The following is a 22,629-nucleotide window of genomic DNA, read 5'->3' as shown; positions in this document are numbered from 1 at the left end:
CGTGGTGTAGACAGACACCATACAACTGCATATCACCCACAGAGTAATGGTCCCATTGAATGAAAGCATCAGTCCATTAAAGCTGCCCTAACGTGTCATGGAGGTTCATGGTCAGAAGCTTTATCTTAGTTTCTGCTTAGTATTCGCATAGCCCACAAAGATAATTTGAATGCCTCCCTGAGTGAAATCCTCCATGGTGAGATGCTCATATTACTGGCTGAGTTTGTTGAAGACACTGCTCTCCCTCCATGGAGGACTTACATGCATTAGTTGAGTGTGTTCATTCACATATTATGAACATTTGCACCCCTGCCCCACATGCTCACACACTTCCATGAGTGCTCATTTGTAACAATGTAGCTAATCTAATTGCGAGTTCATCATGTTCCATGGTGATAGTGTCTGGTGGGCACTCCAGCTGCCTTACTCAGCCCCCCCCCCCCCCCCCACAAGGTCCTCAGTCACTCAACTAACAATTTAATCATTCTTCTCAATGGAGGATGCCAAACAGTCTCTCTTAATAGGGTGGAGCCTGCTTGGATCATGGACGATGAGCCTCCTTTTGACTATTGATATACTCTGCTGGCCCCAGTCCATGATAAAATGGTTCCATGTGACATTGACTCTCCCATGAGGGTTAACCCTCCCAGTGTGCGCATCTACAGCACCCCCCCCCCCCCCCGTTTAGTTTCCTTCCTGCAAATGAGGTTGTAGATTTATGGGAGTGTCTTTTCACTTCTTCCTGCTATAATGCTACTGTGTTCATAGTTGATGTGTCTGACTTCAGGCCGGAGAACCTCTGTTCACCTACAGGCCAGTATGCTCTTCGTACTGGTTGCTCCTCCACTATCACAGGAAAATCTGTCATCCTGCCATGTCAACCAGCTGCAGTCATTTCAGCTACCTTCTGACACCTACAAAGACAGTCTCATTGTAAAATTTGCTAACAATGACTGCCCCACCATCACTGTCTCACTGTAGGTTCCTACACAAGTTTGTGGACGCTCTACAGACAACCAATGATTTGTAGGGACTGATATTTGCGTCCACCAGCATGGTTCCAGGACTACATCATTGCCAATGTCCATGCTCCGGACCACAGTAGTTCTCCAAGAAATCATCCTGATGTGCCTTCCTTTAGGACTGGTCAGACAAACTTTCCATACAATATTACCAGCATCAGCCCACTGCTGCTTCCGCCTACACAGCCACATGTCGATATCACTTCACACTACTGGAGGGGGGGGGGGGGAGGAAGGGTAGGGTCTATTGCGGCTGTCAACCATGAATTTACTGTTGACAGCAAATACATCAATAATATCTCACAGATCTGAGATGTTTGACAGTTTGGTTCTAGCCTTTTGTTGATGTACATATTTGTTCCATTGTCTCTGTTACATCTTGATAGTATATTATCTTCATATGAAAGTTGGCTTTTCTATTCTACCATGATCAAGTGTAGTCACAAATACCCACAAGTTAATAGTCTTAACTTCAAACAAAAAGTAAATCTTAGAAGAAAGGGTTTTAGCTGTTGTGAGAGTTATTCATGGGGAGCAAATAAAAAAAGTCCTCCTCATTTTTCTCATGTTCTATTTTCCTATGGAATAACTCCAGGTGACAAAAGACAATTAGGACTGTTTATGGCAAGGGTGGTGAATTGTGTTAATAACCCATTATTTTTCACAATCTTGTAATCTTACATTGCAACCTAGAAGATATATTCATAAAGTTCACACTGAATATCAAATTAAAAACAAAGAAATAACATTTACAAAATCTGACAGAAGTATTCTGAAGCAAGGATTCCTTCATCTAGTAGAAAGGAGGAAAGTGTTAGTACAAATCTGACTATCCAAAGAGGATGTAGGAAGGATCTGTAGGATGTCAGATCAAGAGAGACAGAAGAACAAGATGAATCTGAAATCAGTATTTGAATTTGTGCTGGCTTTTATCTTTGACAGCACTAGCAAACATTGTATAGCAGGCATTGAACAAGGTGCGCCTGTGACAAGAGAACATCAAGACACACACCCATAACACACCCAAGGCAGCGTTCATATAGGCTGCCACCACAGACAGAGTTGTCAATCAGTCTGAGTACGTTGCATCAGCATTCAGACAGCATTGCATCTCAATACATCACACTGTGCTCTACTCTTCCACAGCAATAGTCGTTGCCTCGCACCTTAGCTAGCTGTGAGGGAACGTTAGTCAGTGTATATAGCTGTGAGGTGGACACGGACAAGATTCAAGAATTAGTACAAGTTGATTGCTGTCAACCACAGAACTTCAGACTGGACATCACTAAAGTTAAGTACGCAGTTGGTTACTGTAATAAACTGTATTTGTGTTGTAGTGAGTGGAAACCAACAACCCACCTATCATACCACCCTCTACTCATCCAACCAGGAACCAAAAAACATTACAGGAGGGCAAAGCCACAAGTGGCAATGAGTCTGATAAACAACTTTTTGTTTGCTTTTCATGTGTTCTAGTTTGCTGCAGGGGAGCCGTCATTGCATTGAGTCTATTTGGTAATTTGTTCTTGTTGTTGCATGTGTTACAGGACGGGAGCTGCAGAACTAATCTATTTCTCTTTTCAGAGGTTTTGCACATTGGTTTTCATATTTTGCTGTAATTTGTTAGTGTTAGAATGGCTATCCTGTCCTCTCACCCTCAGAATGCTCCTGCACTGGCACTAAACCAGATTTTTTCAGTTTCAGAACCAGCAAATCGCCACTTTGCTGTCTACTGTACAGCAACTGCTTGCCACACAAGCTGCTTCAGCTTCCAACCAACAAATGAACTGATCCAACCAAATAACATTCCACCGTTTCGGCACTTCAACGAAAAAGGAGAATGGCTCGAATATCTCACCCAATTCCAGGCCCACTGTCAAGTCCATCGAATTCTAGGTACTGTGAAATCTCATTATTTCTTCTCCACTGTGGCAACCCCTGTGTTTCACTTAATTAAAAAACTCTTCCCTACGTCATCTCCCGACGCACTCTCCTATGATGATGTAGTAGGTGAATTGAGTCAGTATTATGAACATCAGATTCATGCCACTGCAGCCAGATTTCAGTTCTTTCACTTCAAGAAAAAGCTGCAACAGACGTTCCATCACTGGTATACCAACTCACAGAGCCTCACTAGGAAATGTAAATCCATGTGTACTTGTGGCAACTTTTATAGTGACATGACGATTCATGGTGTGATCACGTACAATGTCCCTGATAGCAGAATTAGAGAACAAATTCTCAAGTACTCAGATCCTTCGCTCCATCAAGTGTTTAAAATACTAGAAGAGTTCGATTCTGGTGCCATAGCAGCCAATAAATTTGATCAGGACCTGATTTCTCGGGTCGAGTCACCTCTTGTCCGTGACCGCCTCACTAAGCCGTTACAACGAGCATGCCTACAGATACACAGAGCGCCTAGTAAACAAGTACCCAGGCCTGTAAAGCTAGTGAAGTCTTTCCCTCACTGTTTGCGCACCATATGTAGCAAGAATGCCCACCGCGCAACGCGACATGTTACTAACGTGGAACGAAAGGCCATGTCCAGGCAGTTTGCTTGCAATGGCGAGAGAATGCCAATTCCTCCCACTCTCGCAACAGGTCTCATACACATTCTGTGAATGCATTGTTTTCAAAACTGACCACAGGTTCTGGCAGTAATCTAAATAAGGTTATGCCCTCATCTTGTCCCAGTGCAGTGTGACGCCATTCTAACAAACTACTTGTAACACTAAAAATTGCTGGCCATCTTGTTGACTTTCAATTGGACACAGGTTCTTCTGTAATTTTGCTTAATCATGCCACGTACAAACAGTTAGGCTCACCACACCTGTCATATTCTAGCACGTACATCACTGCATACAATGGTCAGGAAATCCCAGTACAGTATAGTCTGCCTACCACTTACAAGTCTCACACTAGGACAGTGAATTTTACTCTGTTGCAATCAAGAGACAGTGAAAATATTTTTGGCTTAAATTCGTTTGATTTGTGTGGCCTTAGCATCCAAGACAATGTATTTTCAGTGACTGCTTTTAATCCGGAAGGCAGTGTAGCTAGCTTCGTTAAGGAATTTCCTGACCTCTTTACTGATGGACTTGGAAAAGCTAATAATTTTGTTCTGAACATTACCCTGAAAGACAATGCACAGCCTTAGTTCCTCGAATTGCTTTACAAAACAAAGTAGTCAGCGAATTAAAAGAATTGCAAGACAATGGTGTAATTGCTTCAATACATGTTAGTCAATGGGAAAGTCAATTGATTTTGATGTCCAAGCCTTCAGGTCACATTCTAATTTGTGACTTCAAAACTACAGTCAGTCTACAGAAAATACTTGGAACTTATTCAGTGCCTTGCCCTGAGGAGCTTACGTACAGGCTTGGCGCAGGCTGTTACTTTTCTAAGATAGATTTACGTCATGCTTAATTGCAAATGCCACTAGATGATGAATCACAGAAAGTGTTTGTTGTTAACACACACTTAAGTCTGTTCAAGTATTTGTGTTTGCCCTTCAGCAGTCCCTCCACACCCACCATTTTTCAACATTACTTGGAACAGCTGACTGCTCATGTGCCGTTCCGTTCGAACTACCTTGATGATATTGTTGTCTCAGGTGTACGCCAGAGGATCACATTGACAACACTCTAAAAAGAGTACAGAAATTGGCAGATTTAGGACTCTAGTGTCATCTCAAAAGTGTGAATTTTTTCAGACATAACTACAATACTTAGGTCACATGCTAAACACTCATGGTGTGCACCCACTCCAATCCCATTTGCTTGGAATCTATGATCTGTCTGTTCCTTGCAATATATCTGAACCACAGTCACTGCTAGGTAACCTGACATGCTACATTTGTTTGATTCCTCTTACGGAATCGGCACTATAATTTCAAACAGAACTGGTGCACATGACAGACTTATTGCTTTTGCCTCAAAGTTATTAACCCAAACTCATTGCAGTTATTCACAAATTGAGAAAGAATCACTCGCTATTGTGTATGGTGTGACAAAATTCCATCACTATCTGCTCGCTCACAAGTTCTATTTAATGATTTAATGACAGATCACAAGCATTTGCAGTCCTTGTTTCATTCATCAAAGCTGGTTCCTACATTTACTGCTCTAAAATGGCAATGCAATGCTTTGATTCTATCCCAGTATTAGTACAAAGGTGTGTACAGATATGCAGCAAAGCATGGCAGTGTGACACCATTTCCTGCCTTCTGAGCAGCCCCAACTCTGACTTTGATTCCTCTGACGCATCTTGTTGCCAGATCGACGCACAGGACTCTGAATTGCTGCACTCTTTTCCACTGAATTACGGAAAAATTTCACAGGCCATGGAAGTGGACCCTGATCCGAAGATTTTCTGGCACTACATTTGCATGTCTTGGCCTCGCTCATTCAACCATATTCAGAACTTAGAAGTGCACCAATACTTTGGTTGTCATTAGTACATCTGACAGTGGCCAATCACCTGTGCCCATTCCCACAATGTTGCAAAATGACATGCTACAACTGCTCCACCAAGGACATTGGGGAATTGTTCACTCCAAACAGATAGTGCCCCGGCACTGTACTTGGCAGGACATTGGCACTCACATTGAAGAGATGACGTCGTAATGCCGCGTGCTCTGTGGCACCTAGCCATGGTTCACGCGGCTCCCCCCTGTTGGATGTCTGAGTTCTCCCTCGGGCATGAGTGTGTGTATTGTCCTTAGCGTAAGTTAGTTTAAGTTAGATTAAGTAGTGTGTAAGCCTAGGGACCAATGACCTCAGCAGTTTGGCCCCATAGGAACTTATCACAAAAAAGTAATGTCACAGTGTTGTGCCTGCACAGACAATCAATCCACTCTACCACAGACATTCTCAGCTTGGCCTAAGACTCAGTTGTCATGGGAATGAGTGAAAATTGACTTTTCAGGATCGTTATGGGTCACTTGTTGACTTATTGTCGCAGACTATTTCAGCAAGTTCCCATTTGCGGTGCTCATGAACTCTACCACATCGCTCAGCACCATTTAAGTGTTGTCCTCAATTTTTTCGTTTGAAGGATTGCCTGATGTCATTGTTGCAGATAATAGACCTCAGTTCAAGCCACAGGACTTTCAACAGTTTTGAGAATAAAATGGCGCTCATCATCTACCAAGTTCTGTGTTTCACTCCCAGTCCAACAGAGAAGCAGGAAGCTTTGTACACACTTTTAAACAGTAGATGGCGATGTTCTCACCTTCCACACTACAACTCTTTCTTGCCTCTTATCGCTCCCACCCACATGACGGACCATGACTGCAGAACTTCAGCATGGCCTTCGCTATTGGGCGCTGCTTCACTTGCTCCACCTACTGCAGCATCAGGCACTGCCTATGGTCCGCAAGTATCATTTTGCACTTTGTGATCTTATTATTTGCAGGGTTTTTGGCCAATGTCAGCACTGGGTGCGAGGCAAGATCCAGAAACGCTTTGGTACATATATGTATCTAACTGCAAGTCCCGACTGTTTGCAGCACCATCACCAGAATGGTATGCCCTGTGATTCTGCTGCTTTTCTCCCTCCAGATTCACAGCCTCACTGAAACATGTGTACTTCGCAGCCATCTGCTGGTACCACCACAGCATCCCAGGATGAACCAATGGACCTCACACCCTCGCCTCCACCATTATCACTCTCCAACTCGATGGACCTGGACACACCACATCCCTCGTCACTGCCCCTCAGAATTGTATGCGTATCCTGAACAGTGTTTTTGGGAGGACATTCCTCTGCTCTCTCAAACCAGAGGGTGGGGTACAGCCAGGAGCACAATGTCCTCCACAGCAACAGCTCCTGGCTCATCTCTACATCCAGCTTCCTCCCCCCCCCCCCCCCTCTGTTGTTGTTCACACTTCAGTATGTCACAATGGTGTGGAATTTTGGAGGGGAGGAATGTGCTTGTGTACGACTTTGCCAGCACACCACTTGGCAACAGGAACCATTGTATAGCAGGTGCTGCACTAGGTGCACCTATGGCAAGAGAAGACCAAGAAACGCCCCCAGGCTATGCGCCAATAATGGCCCCTTGGCAGCATACATATAGGCCACTGCTACCAACCGAGCTGTCAGTCAGCCTCAGTACCTCAGTATGTCACATCGGGACTCAGATCGCATTGTATCTCAATACGTCACATTGTGCTCTAACCTTCCACAGTGATAGTCATTGCCTCACATCTTAGATAGCTGTGAGGGAACATTACTTATTGTATATACTTCTGAGATGGGCATGGGCAGAATTCATGAATTAATACCTGTTGACTCCTGTCAACAACAGAACTTCTGATTGGACATCATTGAAGTTAAGTACTCGATTGGTTCCTGTAATAAATTTTATTTTAACCATGTGTGCATTTTTGTGGTAGTGAGAGGAACCCAACCACCCACCTATCATACCACACTCTCCTCATCCAGCCACGAACCACAAAACATTTCAGGAGGGCACAGGCACAACAGAATACATGGGGCCATCTAGACCAGGAATATTCATTAACTAAGATTTATTTATTTATTGATTTAAAAATCATCCAGTTCATGCCACAGCTCATACTGTACATTAATACACAGTTTTAAAATTAGTAGTAGATTGAGTGTATTTGTGAAATCAAAGGGGAGGGAAACTAACAAGAATATCTGAGTACAGTTGATGAGATATAAGACAGACATTGACAGAAAAAAAGTGAATGAAGATACAAACAATGGCGAAGAAGAGCTTGCTTTAAAAAGGAAGAGACATTTTCAGAAACTACAACATATAAAATAAAAGAGAGACAGAATGGGAACACAAAAAAATCAGTAAATGTGAAGGAAGGGGAAGAGAAGATAATGAACAGGGAAGGGGGAGTAGGAAGAAGGTACATGACAGCAAGAGTGTATATGAGATTAAATAAATTCAAAACAGAAAGATATCTTCATAATCCATTGTTAATAAATTGTAGTGTGGGGATAGTGATAGTGACATGCGTTTCTGGCCAAAGAGCAGAGACATATCAGTCAGTGAGACAAAGACAGCAGTGCATTCTGACTCATGATATGCTGTAGACCTATTGCTGTATTGCATTTTTTTGAATGAAGTATTTCACTATCAGGCATCAAACTCTGTTATTGGGACATTCATTGTCACCTTGTAGGAAAATATTTCCCTAGTGGTGACCCCACCTCTACCATAAAATGCATGATGCAAATTTTCATATGAATCTTAATGCACAGTAACAATGTGGGCATCTGTTATAGTGAATGCAGCGCTAGCAGCTTTCTGGAATATCCCATCTGGGATTAATGTGAGTGAGGTATGGCTCACTGGACTGTAATACAACATGAGTTTACAATGGCTATGAGTGCAATGTTACTGACCAACAGAACTCTTAGTACTCTATGATGATGGCAGCCAACAGACAACTTGTTGCTGAACTTTGAATGGGAATTTACCCCAAATTCACAGTACCATGCACGAAATCACTAAGTAGAAATTATTTGAAACTGTAATATGGTTCACAAGTCAACTGCAATGTCTACGCTCTGTAATGTGACCAGACATATGACCACTTCACGCGTACCTACACTATATTGTGACAACCTGGGAGCTGCGTTTTCTCCTGTGCCTCAATTGCAGCAAGGTCTCTCATTGCTGATACTGGCTTGGCTGACTGAAACTGAGCCACATCAAAGCTGTTAACTGTCTCACAGACTCAACTCCCAATGTAAAGTGCCACCATTTTGACCAGAACAACCCTCTTTATGATTCACCACCTTGGAGTGTGTATTTAGTTCAGAAAGTACTTAAGATGACGACACCTGATTCATCACTGTGATTTGTCATCCGACAATCACATAATCAGTGATGTCATATTTGCATAACCTACCCATAACAAGAATGATGCAGACAGATCTGCACTATTACAATGACTCTCAAAGACAACCAAGCAACAGCTAAAACGAACTATGCTGATAGAATGACAGCTCAGCTTTTGTTGTGACCCTGAGTTAAAATTGACGCTAACCTCATGCCAGATGCTGCCCATTTTGACACTATGGTTGCTATACTTCCAGCACAACTGCAACTGACAATGATATCAAACGGAGCTAAACCCCTGGGAAAAGGTTTGATGCCAGTGGTCAGAATGTTTTAAAAGTTCTGCACCACCAGAAAATCAATAATGCAAATGATTCTGCATCATTCAGGATGCAACCATCACTGGGCACCCCACTGACTGACCTGGTGCTATCCTCCATGATTTTGCATCAAGAAGGTGTCACTACCCTCAATCAAAAGGAGCAATGAGCAGACCACAAGCCACATCAGTGCTACATGGCAAGAAGGCAATTGGTACCATGGACATGAAAGTCACGGCTGTTCTGGGACAGTTTTCAGTTTTTGTGCCATGACATGAGACCACTGTGCACTGTGTATGTTCAAAAACTCCAGACACTGGCTGCTACAGGCCCATCACTATGGGTGATTCTAGCACATGCCCCCTTGACTTTACACCTGGGAGGCTGACTGTACATCTTCGATCCTCATTCAAGAATGTACTTGATGAAACGCCAGCACTACAGCTTCATGCATCTAACAAGTCAAACATCTTTTGTAAATTGAAGGTGGAGGTGGAAGAAAGGAAAGCAAAGAGAAAGGACTATTGATATCAGCTGTACTGGGACTTCACACGTAGTCAGTGGCAATGAATGAAAATGTGTGCTTGACCAGGATTTGAACTGTAGATCTCCTGCTCATTAGCCACATATGTTAACCACTGCACCACTTGAACACAGTCTTTGTTGAAAACTGCATGGATTATCTTGGCATGCCTCTTGACCAACCCAAGCTCCCAGATATCCGCAGTCCCTGTCCATGTCCTCCATGCTTGCTGCTTTGAGATTTCCATAGGAGGTCTGATGTAATTGTGCATCTGCACTGAAGGTGGTGGATTCATTGTTCATCAAGGTGAATCAATCATGTGAATACATAATATGTATCACAGCTGTGGATTCAGTGTGATGTCTGTTCTTTTGAACATGTCCAAAAGAAAAGACACCACAACTATCAGTTTAATAAGTCACAGCTGAAAAATACTAACGCGAATTCTTTACAGATGAATGGAAAAACTTGTAGAAGTCGACCTCGGGGAAGATCAATTTGAATTCCGTAGAAATGTTGGAACACGTGATGCAATACTGACCCTTCAACTTATCTTAGAAGTTAGATTAAGGAAGGGCAAACCTACGTTTCTAGCATTTGTAGACTTAGAGAAAGCTTTTGACAATGTTGACTGGAATACTCTCTTTCAAATTCTGAAGGAGGCAGGGGTAAAATATAGGAAGCGAAAGGCTATTTACAATTTATACAGAAACCAGATGGCAGTTATAAGAGTCGAGGGACATTAAATGGAAGCAGTGGTTGTGAAGGGAGTGAGACAGGGTTGTAGTTTCTCCCTGATGTTATTCAGTCTGTATATTGAGCAAGCAGTAAAGGAAACAAAAGAAAAATTCGGAGTAGGTATTAAAATCCATGGAGAAGAAATAAAAACTTTGAGTTTCGCCGATGACATCGTAATTCTGTCAGAGACAGCAAAGGACTTGGAAGAGCAGTTGAACGGAATGGATAGTGTCTTGAAAGAAGGATATAAGATGAACATCAACAAGAGCAAAATGAGGATAATGGAACGTAGTCGAATTAAGTCTGGTGATGCTGAGGGAATTAGATTAGGAAATGAGACACTTGAAGTAGTAAAGGAGTTTTGCTATTTGGGGAGCAAAATAACGGATGATTGGAGAAGTAGAGAGGATATAAAACGTAGACTGGCAATGGCAAGGAAAGCGTTTCTGAAGAGGAGAAATTTGTTAACATCGAGTATATATTTAAGTGTCAGGAAGCCATTTCTGAAAGTATTTGTATGGAGTGTAGCTATGTATGGAAGTGAAACAAAGACGATAAATAGTTTGGACAAGAAGAGAATAGAAGCTTTCGAAATGTGGTGCTACAGAAGAATGCTGAAGATTAGATGGGTAGATCACATAACTAATGAGGAAGTATTGAATCGGATTGGGGAGAAAAGAAGTTTGTGGCACAACTTGACCAGAAGAAGGGATCGGTTGGTAGGAGATGTTCTGAGGCATCGAGGGATCACCAATTTAGTATTGGAGGGCATCGTATAGGGTAAAAATCGTAGAGGGACACCACGAGATGACTACACTAAGCAGATTCAGAAGGATGTGGGTTGCAGTGGGTTCTGGGAGATGAAGAAGCTTGCACAGGATAGAGTAGCATGGAGAGCTGCATCAAACCAGGAAACAGGAAACAGGAAACCCAGACATTTGAGCAAATTAAATCTTTGTCTGTTTGTGTAACAGTATAACAAAGTTAACTATGAATGGTGTCTTGTATTCCTCTGCACTAGGAATGTCTTTACAAATGACTAGAAAAGTGACCTGCACAAAATTTCATCTTTATAGACCTTGCATCAAATTTTTGTCAGGGTGATTTGCCATCTATTAATATTTCAGAAATATGAAAGAAGATTTTCTTCAGCTATGGTGGCCTTTATGCCTGCAAGATTTCCATTCATACTGACACTGTGTATGAAAAACAGAAAAATTACATTTTATTCTGAAATTTGTTGTTTAGTAATCTGCAACAGCCAGTACTCACAGGTTTTGTTAAGTTTTTGAGGTTTAGTTAATTTCTGTTAACCCCGAAGCAGGGCTAGTCACACAATCCCACAATGAGGCAGTTGTCTACAAGATAATTAGTAATTGAATAAGTGGCTGGCTGGGATCTGATGCTGTTGCATTGTTTAAAACTTCTAGTAGTCATTACTGTGGGGTACGAGCTTGTACATGACAGCAGAGTGATACGATGGAGGTTCATTTCATTGTTGAACTAAAAATTGCTTTAGGTCATATTATGCCAGTTTATTTTGTCATTCATTAATTACACTAAGATTAAACAGTGATTTTGTACATACATGTTTGCCTTGGTAACATAAACACATGTGTTCAAAGTACGCTGCATGCCTGCTCGTGTTATGATAAATGGAACCCCTGCTTGAGAGCTAAGTATAAACACAGTGCACACAGTCAACATAATCAGAGATTATTATTCTTTCTGACAGGGTTTAGAACTATTGGAGGCACTATATGAAATATGAATGAATGATGTCAAATCAAAACTAGATTCTAAAGATGTAATTTGCTGTAGTCAAACAGGCAAAGCACAAATTCACGAACTGTGTATCAAGAAATTTTTCATGAATATCTTGTGTACTGACATTGGAAACGAAAAATATTGTTGAACATTCTCAAAGCTACTTTGATGTACTCATTTTTATGAATTTTCAATTCTATAGGGGAAAAATTGTTAATATAAGGGAGAAGAAAAAAATGTTGAACTTACCTTGGATATGAGTCTCTATAAACAAGGGCTGGAGCAAACATGAAATACACAAAGTGGTTGAAGTCAGGTAGTAGGACATCTGTTGCATCATTATGAGGCTTGAACATTTTAACTTTTGGCACTTGACTTCGTAAAAATGCATAGCTCTTCATTATCATTCGCATCTATAATACAAAATGTAACATTAACAAATATGAAATGAGAGCCAAATAATATGGTGATGAAACATTCTGGATGGAATATGACCTTTTCTAAGAGAAAGAACACCCTATTTAGAATAAAACTTCAGCAAATCCCTTAAAATGACCATGACACAACTGAACTGAAGGAGAGTACATATATGATACAACCAATTACAAAACATTGTGACACACTAATTTTATTACACAATTATGTAGTAATAATAGCCATGTTGATTATCAGCTTACACTAATTATTATTTAATGGTATTTGAGACATTTCTCTATAAAGTAATCACATAATTATTAATGAATTAATAGTAAAGCTCAAATCATACTTTATGTACACTTCTTCACATTAGATCAGAGATTAAATTAGATTTATTTCTGCATTCTGGCCCAAGATGCTGCAGTTGGCGATAGTCTGTGCATGAAGTGTGCTTGCTTCTTGTGTGTGCAAATTGTGTGTGTGTCCCTCTTTGACTGATGGAGGCTGTGCCTGAAAACTATATGTAAGTGTCTTTTAATTGTGTCTGTCTGCAACTTGATGTGCCTTCTTTATGGTAAGAAGCAATCTGTGACTTTTACAGTTTGCTTTCAATTCTTGATCAGCATGCTTCTGTCACTGACAAACATTGCAATTAAAAATTATGTCTGAAAGCAGATCACAGATATCTGCTAAGAACCATACGCTCAGCCCTGAAAGGTGCCTTATCTGTAGTTCCTTCCCCATGAGCTTACTTTTACTTAAATCCCTGTTGTTGATATTGTTTGTATAACACTGTCTTCTGTTATGGAGATAAGGTTACAATTATCTTTGGAGGTGATTGTTCCTGAATGATCTACTTATTATGAATCTATTGGAATAAGAAATAAATCTAATCTAATTTCTAACCTAATCTGAAGAAGTCTAGAAAAAATATGATTTGAACTGTACTACTACTTCATTAATTATTATGTAAGTACTTTATAGAGAAATGTCATAAAACATACAGATTCCAAGACTTACCTGCTCACAAAGGAGGATCATAACTGAGATAGGAGGTAACTGATTATATTGTATAACACATACTGGGAGCACCAGGAAACCAACTTTGAAGGCAATTAGGACAATCAGAGCACTATTGTCCAGAAGTTGTCTCTGAAATCCTGCGAGCAAACTGATGAATAAGCACATGCATAGAATTCAATTTTCAGTTATATCAATAGGGAAGTTCACATACATAACTATCTCTATGTATCTATATTTTTTAATTAACGTCTTAAAATGTGTATCCTACTACAGAAGAAAAGATTGTTAATTGAAAAATGGCGATTCAGACTTAAATTTATTCTTACATAAGACAAGAGATATCAATTTCTGGCAAACGATAACTCAAGAAGTATATTAGAGAAACCAATGCTGTTACTGTTATGAAGTACCCATAGGCTGATTACATCACACGTCTGACACAATGTCTTCACCCTGCAGGTTTACTTACCATTGGCCCATAGGGCTTTATTCGTGATAAACAATTTACAAACATCTCAAGGGTACCACGTGTTATGGACAATATACCATTTACAAACAGTCTGTTGACTCTCTGATTGTCACAGGCACCACCAGCCACCACAAAGCCTCAAACACTGAAGTGCTCACAGTTATAAAAGACAAAGAAATAAATTCTCAAATGGCACTGACAACATACCAGATTTTATTCTAAAAAATTGTGGGGAATACATTGTAGAACCATTAACTGTTATAATTAATGCATCCTTTACTAACAGACTTATACTTGACCTCCTGCAGGTTGCTAAAGTTACCCTACTCCACAAAAAGGGGCTACAAAATGATGTAGCTAATTACAGGCCAGGAGCACAATTCTGCACATTTTCAAAAATATTAGAGAAATTGGTTTACACCAGATTAGAAAGTTTTCTCAACACATTCTCTTTACTGTTGGAGCACCAGCATGCATTCAGAAGATCTAAAACAGCAATCACAGTACCGTATGAATCTCAACACAGCCATAAAACCATTAGATAACAAAGAAATTTCTACTGGTACTTTTTTAGATTTGTCTGAAGCTTTTGACACTACTGACCATACCATACTCCTCAGAAAGTTAGCCAATAAAGTATGAGAGGAACTGCGAACCAATGGTTAGATTCGTATCTATGAAACAGATTGCTAAAGGTCTAAATAAAATTAAAAAAAACGAATATCAATGCCCATAAGTGTATTCTGCACTCCTCTAAAAAGTGCCTGTTATACATGGTGTACTGCAAGGCTCAATCTTGGGACCCATACTGTTTCTGTTGTATGTTGATGACATAAATGTGAAGCTCACTTCAGGGCATACTACACAATTTGCATATAACACAAGTATTCTGCTAACCGGCACAGACAAAGCTGACCATAATCAAAATATTAAATCGCTTATGTCATCATTGAGTGACTGATTAAATGGGAAAAATCTCATCATAAATGTGCAAAAATACATACACATCAGTTCTATCTCAAATGAGCTGTCAACTGTGTATTATATACTAATGGTACTCAGCAAATCAATCACTAAAATAGTTCTTACACAAGTATGTTATTCTTAGTAGAGATGTCTTTAAAATGCAAAAAAATTCAACACATAATATGCAATCTGAGGCAACAGAGGCAGGCAACATTTCAAGAAACTTGGGATTATGATACTGCCATCTGTTTACATTTATAGTATTATACCATTTGTTAAATCTTACCTGTTAAGCAAAGACAGCCCACTAATATTAAATGAACACATTCATAAGTAAGAAATGAGACAGCAGTCTAACCTACATATCTTTCGGGCCAGAAAAACTTGTTACCAAAAAGTGTCCTAAATGCTGGGATACAGATGTATAATAACCTACCAGCTGAAATTAAACAGAAATACCAAGCGTTTTTACATATAAATTTAAAAAAAATCTTCTGGAGCAAACCTTTTACACAATAAATGATTTTTTTTGAAAAAGGTAATAAATAGTAAATTTCTTAATAATTGATCATTTATGCAAGATTATAGTGCACGTTTCCCTCAGATATGAACAAGTGAAAGTACAGTGTAATATGTATTACCATGTTGTAATATTGAGCAAACATTCGACAAATTGTAACAATGTAATTGTCAAAATTAGTTGTAAATTTGTATGCTGACTTTATCAATATCATATGTGCAAATTGTACAATATTATTACTACTTGGATCAATAAAATACAATACATGGAATACATGAAAGGCTGGGTTCCCAACAGTGCTCACACTACTTGCAATCCATGCACACATATCTTCCTCAAGCCTTTTACCTATCAGTTCTGAAGTGGTGGTACAGTGCCTACAGTTCACATTAGGAATGGAACAATCAATATGTGGCTGGACGTGGTTAAGAGCCAACACATTGAAAGGGAGTTCTTCTTGACTGGTAAGTCCACTGATTAACATCCTCAGCTGCAGTTTAGGAGAATCAATTTCAGTTCCTCTTATTATCATTCTAACTTAAATTACTTTCAATCACATGAGGCAAATGCTAGTATGGAACCTTTACTGGCCTTATTGTTTTTTTTTCTTTTTTTCCCTTATGCCAATGAGCCGTTATACTTTGTAAAATTCTCCACTGCAGCTAGCAACCCTAATGGATGATTTAGATTTTCCATCTTGTCTCACAGAAATTGTAATACACATTTTAATGATCTTGTTACTGTCTAAGTAAGACAGAATTAGTGAATATATATAGCTTCACAACAATTTTCTCTTTTTAATTTTTTATTGTTATTGGCATACTTGACTTTTGGCTACTGACAGTAGTAATTTAACAGGGCATTTGAATTATGTTTCAGAGCCATGTCCATTCAATAAAAAATCTGCATAGGTAGAACACAAATCACATGGAATTTATGTGAATACTGTTGTAGTCTACTGATGTCATGGAGAGCATCACTACCATCTGTTAATAAATTTACATCCATACACATAAGAACAAGTTTTTAAAAAGTTGCAACACTGTGATAAGACGAGGTGGAAACATACAACACAAGTGATGTCAGCTTTAAGAGATTGCTATGTATGCTCAATTACTTGCCAGATGCATACTCTTTAAACAAAAGCACAACATAGTGTGATGAATGCGATGTAATGGTTACAGTGAGTGAACAGAGGGACTATGAGTTTGTAATGCTGTTTATGAACAAGTTATAGTTTATAATGAGGGGTGATTTCTGCCCTCTGTTCATCTGGTGTGTCCCTAGCACATTTTACGAAACCCTGCCAATACTGTGTAATAGGACTGATACAGTAGAGAACAATTGTGCTATATTGGCAAGCGAGGGCACTATAACCTGTACTGACAGACTTCGTTCACAGGTGGATGGACATAAAAAATAAACAAGTGCCACACTTGGCCCATGGCCAGTTTTGTGGAGTACCTTTAACCTGTATCATGTGCTGCAATGTTACTAGACACCTTTTAGCATATGTATTATATCTCTGTGTTCTATGTTTTTCCATGAACCATGATAATCTTGATAATCTGTTAACTCATGGATATTAATGTACAAGGTGAATGAAAAATGTCTGTGATTGGACTAGAACCCAAATGGCAGTTTCTGTTTCATGTGTGTGTGTGTGCCTGCACATGAAGAGTACACAGGAACACTCTAGGCAAAAAGTATTTAATGACAGCAGCCTTGCAGAAACAATGAGTGTGAAGCCTTATGTGAGACTACAATAGGGAAACACATGGTGTTTAAGTTTCATAACAATTTGTTCAAGAAAATAGCAGTGTTGCTTTAACTGTATAGAGCAGAAGCTTCATCTGAAAATTGTTCTAATATGATTCATGAGGGAAAGGAAACCCTTTTCTTTCACAATTTTCTTGAGCTTCCTGCTAGATCAAGTGATTAAAAGCCCATGAGCTTCTGACTGAATGCTCCTCATTAGTTATGACAGTGACTGAGAAGTATTCTGCCGAATGCTTGGGGATATTTGACCACTAGGTGCAGATGGAAACTCAAAAAAATTTTCTATTGTCATGAAACCATGCATTCTTAAACCTTTTAGGTTGATGATCAATAAGCATAAAAACAGACCTCAGACAAGTGTGACTGACACAAAAATAAAACTGGCTATTGCTATTGTAGCTGATACTGGAGGAAATGAGAATCACCAAAAGCAAAGACAGTTATAACTCCATCATTGATAGAGATTTGGGTACTTGGAAGATCTGTTCCCAATTTGCAACACAATAACTGAAGTTGTTATTGAAAGAAAATGCTAACGATTAATTTAGTAGAGATTGGTCTGATCATGGTACCTGTTGTGTTTTCCAATGCATCTCAGGCTGGTAACCAGTACCTCCATTCATACTGCTAGAAATAACTGAATACTAAATAAACTGTTTTGTTTTATTACACTGATGTGCTTGTCTTTCAATTTAACCTACATACAACCAGCTGTAACTCAAAATATCACTCTTGTGAATTAGCACTTTCTTTTGCCAATGCCTTCAACTGACTGATGAACAGAAACTACAATCAAAATGTTGGTGGTTTCATTGTTATGGTACAAGTAAATTTAACAATCTGAATAGGGACCAAATTGGTTAATCTACATATCATTAAGGAATGGATGCTTTTGGCACAGATGGCATACTGTGATTATTTTATATAAAATTACCTCTAAAAATCCCAGTTATTCATGGAAGGGTTGTTTTAACAATAAAATTCAAGGAATGTCACGAACAGTGGCTAGGGAAAGTTGATGGTCAATAGGCATTACTGTCTGCCTATCTTATGGAAGTTCTGTGAGTATGGTAAAAGAAATCCATGGTGGATACAAATGGTTGAAGGAGTAAACTCACCAAATAGTTGCAGAGCTAAATTATTCTGTGAGTCTCATATATGTATGTGTGACAATCTACAATGTGATATTTATGGTATAAGTTTTGTTACTATAAAATATGCAAGACATATGAGCATTTTTTCAGAAAAAAACTCTGTTAACAGTAGAAACATTTAAATTTTTACTCTATAATTCACTTGTGTGTCATAGGTAAAGCATTTTTTACTACTAGTTAAGAATTTTTTTCTTTTATCATCATAGTCAGAGGGTGAGGTTGTAATGGGAGTCGTGAATAACAAGAGTAAGTATGGCTGCAGAAGAAATGAATGTTATGTAAAGAATATCACTGATTGATAATTTTAGACAATTTTATATTTAGATTCTCCCTACAAACTTAAGAAAATGCAGCAGATTTCTTACGCACTGATTCATATTTTATTTTATAATAATGAAACAATCCAAACATTTAATACAGAAAATAATTTTCACAGCAGATAGCCACAAATATTGAACTGCACTATTTGGCAACATCTTTTAACTTATCCACTGTGCTACATAGTCTTATTCTGCTTATAATGAATGTATAGTATATGTAAATACAGTAATTTTCTACTAGTCTAAATTTTTTTTACAGAAGTTCATTTTATGTTTGGCTTCATTTATGTATTTGACAACTTACCAGAAATAGGCAATGAAATGCGAAATGATGCCCAGTGACAGAATGCAATGAACAGTGCAAATACTGCAAGTTGCATGGAGGCCCAGGTTGCCATTACAATGTGCAGTCCACCAAAATTCCAAAATATAGTTGAGAAGCCCAGCTTCAACCTGTGTAAGAATTTAAAAATTTTAATCATCGTACTTCTCAATTAAAAAAAATTAATACAGTAAAACATCATTCCAAGTTACAAATCAAGTCTTCAGCACTTATTTGATTGACTTGAATTATGTGTATGCTTACATACAACATATATTAAATCTGTAGTACCAGTAAGAGTATGATTTAATGAATGTGTACTGAATAAATAAAATATACACAAACAAACAGCTGTGCAAAAATGTGTTCAAAGCCATAATTATACACCATTATTAATGGCAATTAATACTTGGACCTGTCACTTTGATCAAATATTATCACTGTTATGAATCTATACTTACAAATACGAGAGATTTCAATTTTTCTATTACACTATTCAATTTTATGTTTATGCACTAGCTGTTAAATACATGTGGGTCCATATGCATGCTAGCATACACAGTATGAATATAAATTTTGTGTAAATGTATGTATGGGAGTTATTAACAGGACTTTGGACTAAAAAAACTGTTTCTGGTTCTACAGTGCTTCTTAAGTTAGGCCAGTCTTGCTGACTGAGGGTGAGGACCATTGTCAAACTTGATGTGGTGAACATGTGTGCAAAAGTGTCATGAGTCATCCAACACAGTATGTACTGTGCCAACTTCACAGTTAGTGATCATGAGGATGGAAAACATAGAGCTACTGTCTTAACACAAGAAACAAGTAATAGTGGAGACACAAAGTACAAGACATTATTGATCCACATTCAAGTACATTCAAGCATAGAAACAGTACAGTCAGCAGTATAACACATATGAGAATGAGCACCTAACGTGCTGTCTTTATATAGCAAAGAAATCTGGTAGATGGCGTGGCAGATGCTGTGCCGCGAGTATGGGTTGTGGGTGGCCTCTTGTGGCTGGTCCATGCAATGCTGAAGGTGGGTCTTTGAATGTAATGCATTGGTGGCCACACTCACAGCTCATATCCATGAATGATGTATAGAGTTTTAGCATCATTCCCATTGGGAAAAGGGCGCTCCTCTGCAGTGGGTATTAGGATGGCTGTTGACAGCTCTGTGGCATCCGTGGTGGTCGTCACAAGTGATGGCAGTGGCGGAAGTGGATTCTAGGCAAAAACTGGTAAATAGGAACTCGAGAGGCATGTCAAGGCATAATCTACGGAAGAGTCTGCAACACACTCATTCATTTTAACCTTGGACATGAGAAAGAGACATTCCATCACACCACTAGATTTGGGGTGGAAAGGAATGCCTTGTTGGATGCAGGAATCATTGAAGTCCTGAGACCAACTGTGAATCATTATCTATAACAAGTGTAAATGACAATTCTTCAATAATTTTTTTTTAAAATAGAAAAAAATGCTGTACTTTGAAGTACAGCAGACAACATATGGAAATTTAGGGAAGGCATTGATAATCAACAACCAATAAGAAGTCAGGAATGGTACCATGAAATCAATATGGACATGTTCTCATGGATGCTGCAATGCAAGCCACAGACAGAGCGACTCTCGTGGCGCCAGAGGTCAAAATCCTTTTGTAAAGGATCAGAAGCCCTGCCTGGAGGCCTGTCTGGCCAACCTTGCTGAACAAATTGAACAACATGGTGCAAAACCAGATTGGCAATTACAGCAGCTGCAATTTAGGAAGTCCATAATAGGATGCCCTTCCACTGTATGTTATGTCTCAACATCTATGTGAGAACAAAGGAGCTCATCCTGGTAGAATGTAGGATCTGGCTGCGATGGAAGCCAGGACAGGGCATCGGCATTGGTATGCAGTGTGGTAGGCCAATGTATTTCACATTTTTAGCGAGACAGAAACGAGGCCCAGTGCTGGAGAAGATGTGCTTCCTTGTTGGGCAACGAGGAAGGAAGACTGAACAATAAAACGAAGGGTTGTCACCTGTAATGAGGTGGAACATAGATCCATACGAGAATATATGAAAATTTTTAAACACGTAGACGATAGCAAGCACTTACTTTCCAACTTGGCAGTAGCGGTGCTGAGCAGAGTAATGCACTTGTAACACATTAACTATCGAACATTCAGAACGATTCTCATAGTGATGCGCAAGAATGGACCTGAGGCCATACTGGGAGGCGTCTGTAGCGAAGACCAGGTAACAAACAAGGAGAAAAATGTAATTTAAATTTCAAAAGTGTGAACACAAGTTCGCAAGTCGGTGTCCACATAAAGGGAACGTCCTTGTGGAGTAATTCGTGGAGAGAACGGCCCAACGTAGTGGCACCCAGAACGAATTTATGATAATAGGCAATTTTCTCTAAAAACTCTTGAAGATCTTTGACATTTGTAGGGTTATGCAGAGCATCCTGAGAAACCTCAAACCCCAAATACACAATTATTGGTTGCTGAAAAAAGTGAGACTTGCCGAGTTGTACTTCATCCAAGACTGTGAACAATGAACGTAAATTGCATAAGTGTTCGTCCAGGTATCCACCCTCCACGACGATGTCATCGAGATAGTTGATGCAAACAGAACAGATATTGTCAGTCGTTCCAAAAAACACCTCAAAACTGCAGAAGAGCTAGCCTCACCCAACTGCAATCCAAAGAGATTGTTAACCACATGGAGCCCCCGAGAACAAACGGACGCCCAATGACCAGGAACAGAAGCCATCGTGGTGACGTCGCACCGAGCTTCAATCTGATCGCCAGCAGCATGAGACACCTCGAGGGGTTGGGCCATCAAAGACTGATTTTCGAAATGGAGTGCACTTTGACGCACTTTTAATAGGGCCAACTGAATGATGGCGTAACAGACGATAGAAACAGCATAGGAATCATGATTAGCATCAGTAACAAACTGAATGTGTGACGGAAGCTGTGAAGTTCGGCTGCTCGAGCCCGGTAGGACGGTGGTGCTGTTTATGACGAAAACAGAACTCGACATGTGCCACAATGATGTGCGTGCATTTACAGCGATAATTTGGCAACAACTTACGCAATTCGTTGAACGGAAGTGACCCTGGTTCCTGGAATAGGGCTAAATGGCACAACAACTGGTAGAACGGAGGGGAAATCCCAGAAAGAAAATAAGCCTTACACATGTTAGCATCAGTGATACCAAAAGTGAGGAAGTGTTGGCGAATGTCACTTCTCGTAAAATCCTCAGACCTCGGCCACACCATCGTTAAAGGGTGGAGGGAGGCGTAGAACGGCGGGTTGGGGGGGGGGGGGGGAGGGGGGGCTGGCGAGGGCAGTGCCTACACCGACGGTGTAGAAGCTTGCATAGTCAACGTGGCTGACAAATTCGTATTAGCAACCGTAAGAGCCTATTGCTGCTCAAGGAGATTCTAGACCAGCCTCGATAGACGTG

The 22,629-nt window shown here is 39.7% G+C and overlaps 1 protein-coding gene across 1 annotated transcript in view; it reads right to left on the bottom strand.

Annotated features, from left to right (window-relative positions):
* The window catches only part of LOC126335155 (sterol O-acyltransferase 2-like), a 190,044-nt gene that overhangs the window by 71,126 nt on the left and 96,289 nt on the right, over positions 1-22,629 (bottom strand). Inside the window, exons 5-7 of the mRNA XM_049998128.1 lie at positions 19,148-19,296; positions 13,633-13,772; positions 12,445-12,608 (exon numbers count right to left, since the gene is read on the bottom strand). Of these exons, the coding sequence (XP_049854085.1) occupies positions 12,445-12,608; positions 13,633-13,772; positions 19,148-19,296 (453 nt within the window). The remainder of the gene's footprint in view (positions 1-12,444; positions 12,609-13,632; positions 13,773-19,147; positions 19,297-22,629) is intronic.

Source organism: Schistocerca gregaria, chromosome 2 (assembly GCF_023897955.1).
Source record: "Schistocerca gregaria isolate iqSchGreg1 chromosome 2, iqSchGreg1.2, whole genome shotgun sequence".
NCBI lineage: Eukaryota > Metazoa > Arthropoda > Insecta > Orthoptera > Acrididae > Schistocerca > Schistocerca gregaria.
This window is presented reverse-complemented; position numbering and strand designations above follow the sequence as displayed.